General features: G+C 35.8%; 1 protein-coding gene across 1 annotated transcript in view; it reads right to left on the bottom strand.

The window, feature by feature from the left end:
- Positions 1 to 2,396, bottom strand: part of LOC106526985 (uncharacterized) — a gene marked incomplete at its 3' end in the record, with an annotated part of 13,138 nt that overhangs the window by 6,654 nt on the left and 4,088 nt on the right. Inside the window, 1 exon segment of the mRNA XM_014021730.1 lies at positions 2,003 to 2,176. Within this exon segment, the coding sequence (XP_013877184.1) occupies positions 2,003 to 2,057 (55 nt within the window).

The raw sequence follows: 2,396 nt of genomic DNA, 5'->3' as shown, positions 1-2,396 counted from the left end.
GAGTCGATCATCAGATATTGTCCAAGATTAACCTTCAGGGTGGATATAGCTCGCTAGCAGCCTCACACCAATGACCTAGTTGACATCATTATTTACCCAGAATGCTTTGCGTGTAAATGAAATGGCCCTGTCCGTGTAATATAGTTTTAAACCTTTAGTTTAAAAATTATAGAAACTAAATAGCCTACAGTATTTTTACAGTCTTTATTTTACAGTTAAAATATATGTTTATCAAATAAAGTCTAATGTTACAACTAATCGGGGATCTCTTTAAAACATTTGTCTCTGTTGGTAAAATGTCTTACGAACCACTAGATAGATTATAACAAAACATAATGATTATATTAGAAAAATAGCTAGAACTCAGTGAATTGTACAGACATTGAGCTAAAATTTGGTGTGGTAGTAGCTGAGGTTATTGGCTCTAATAGGTCACATTTAAAATCAGTTTCAAGACTTAGAACAAAGACAACTCTACTATTTCTCAATATAAGTGAAAATGACATGTTTGTAATGATTAAATTAATCATATATGTTCAAGGGCTGCATGATATAAGGAAAACTTGTGATGTGTGATAACAGTGCTTAATATTGCAATGACAATATGACTTACGATAATTACGATAAAAGAACAAATAMATGTATGTAGGGTTGATGTCTGTTCTGGGTTCAGAGCAAAAATAACAACAAAACTAATCATTTCCTTTTCAGCATAAATTAAAATATAAAGAGATCCATCCAACTGGTCAAATACATGAAGGGCTTCATTTGTTTGGTGAAAAAAACTTCAAGCTTCTGTCTGAGTGACAGAACTCATAAATGCAAACTTTTGAGCCATTTATTGCAGTTGATGCAGTTTTTTGTGATATGTGTATTGCACAAGCTGTTATGAKGATGAGGATAAGATTTCAATATACTGTGCAGCCCTAATAGGTTCTAYATTTGATCTAATCATTAGCATTACAGTACATATACATTTTTTATTACATCATCAGCGTAGACTTCTTCAATGTTGGACAAAATTTGCACAAGTTGTGTATGTGACAAGATTTTTAACGAGGCAAAGCTTTGTAAATACACTGCAGTTTAAATATACTGTTGCTTGTATGTTAATGCTGGGAGGTGTTATTCCTATATAAAATATATACATATTTTCTCTTTGTGTAGTTTTAATCACTTTATTATTGATTAACTTTATTTGTAAAATAAAATGTTGGCAGTTTTGTTTGAGTTTCACTGAATTTCATCCCACGGTTTCAGAGAAGTCAGATGTAAGAGTGAGGAACTGAAGCCTCTCAGAACAGACAGTTGATCAGTGTTTCAGACGATTCTTCCACAAAGTACCAAAACTACAGCTCATCACTAGTTTGAACATTGTAAGGATGCTGAGCAGCTGCCATTTTCTTGCCAGACTGCTGTGTCTGGATTGCGCAATACTGCACTTCTGTTTTGTTTCAACATAACTCGAGAAAAACAGATAAATCACCTGAAGTTTTTCCAGTGACCCCTTAAACACGTATGCTTCTTATGTGAAGAATATTATTTTTATTTGCTTTTGTTCCAAATTTGATCATGATCTGAAACGTGGAAATATGGTTTTAGCATGTGTTGATACGTCACATGTCGCACGCTGTCATTGGTTGACAAGCTTTGTTTACAAAACAAATTCTCAGTTTTTTAATGGTATTCATGTTATGGAAAGGCAGAAGGATAATTTTATGGCCATATCTTGAACATTAAGGGAAATTATGAGCAAAATTAGGGGGGAAAAAAGTTAAAATGGTCCCGCCCACTGGTTCTGTGATGAATACAGCAGAAATCACGAACTTGAGTTCCTGAACAAAAACATCCTGAACTTCCACTTGGGATGTTATTTTAAAGGGTTTTTCTTGTTCTTTTTGAACTCACTGTCAGATTTGATATTGATGTGGGCTAAAACATTTCTCCTCACAGACTGTGCCCATCCACCTCCAAAGGTCTGACTGCAGCTGATGGGCTTTACCTGGAACAGTGGCCGGGCTGAAGAAGTCCGGTGGCAGCACTTTGTGGTTGATCATTGTCCAAGAAAGGGTTCTGAGGTCCAGCAGCTGGGTCAGGACATTGCTGAGGGTGGGTATTTTCAGACCGCCATCGTGATGCAGCAGCAGCGACCTGAGCTGGGTTAGCTGGGTGATACCTGCAGACGTGTCAAACCAACTCAGTCATTACTTCAGCAGAAGTGTGGATATTAAGGTTTTAAACAGACCTTGTAGGAAGTAGAAGTTTCAGCTCAAGGTTTTTACTCAAGTATAAAAGTACTGGTTTTAAAACTACTTATAGTATAAAAGTTAAAGTATTGAAAAGACAAAACAAAGCAATAAGGACAATAGTTTAGTCTGCACCACTGGGGCTTATAG

Source organism: Austrofundulus limnaeus, unplaced genomic scaffold, assembly GCF_001266775.1.
Source record: "Austrofundulus limnaeus strain Quisiro unplaced genomic scaffold, Austrofundulus_limnaeus-1.0 Scaffold302, whole genome shotgun sequence".
Lineage (NCBI taxonomy): Eukaryota > Metazoa > Chordata > Actinopteri > Cyprinodontiformes > Rivulidae > Austrofundulus > Austrofundulus limnaeus.
The sequence above is the reverse complement of the archived record's forward strand: the minus strand, read 5'-3'. Positions and strand labels throughout refer to the sequence as shown.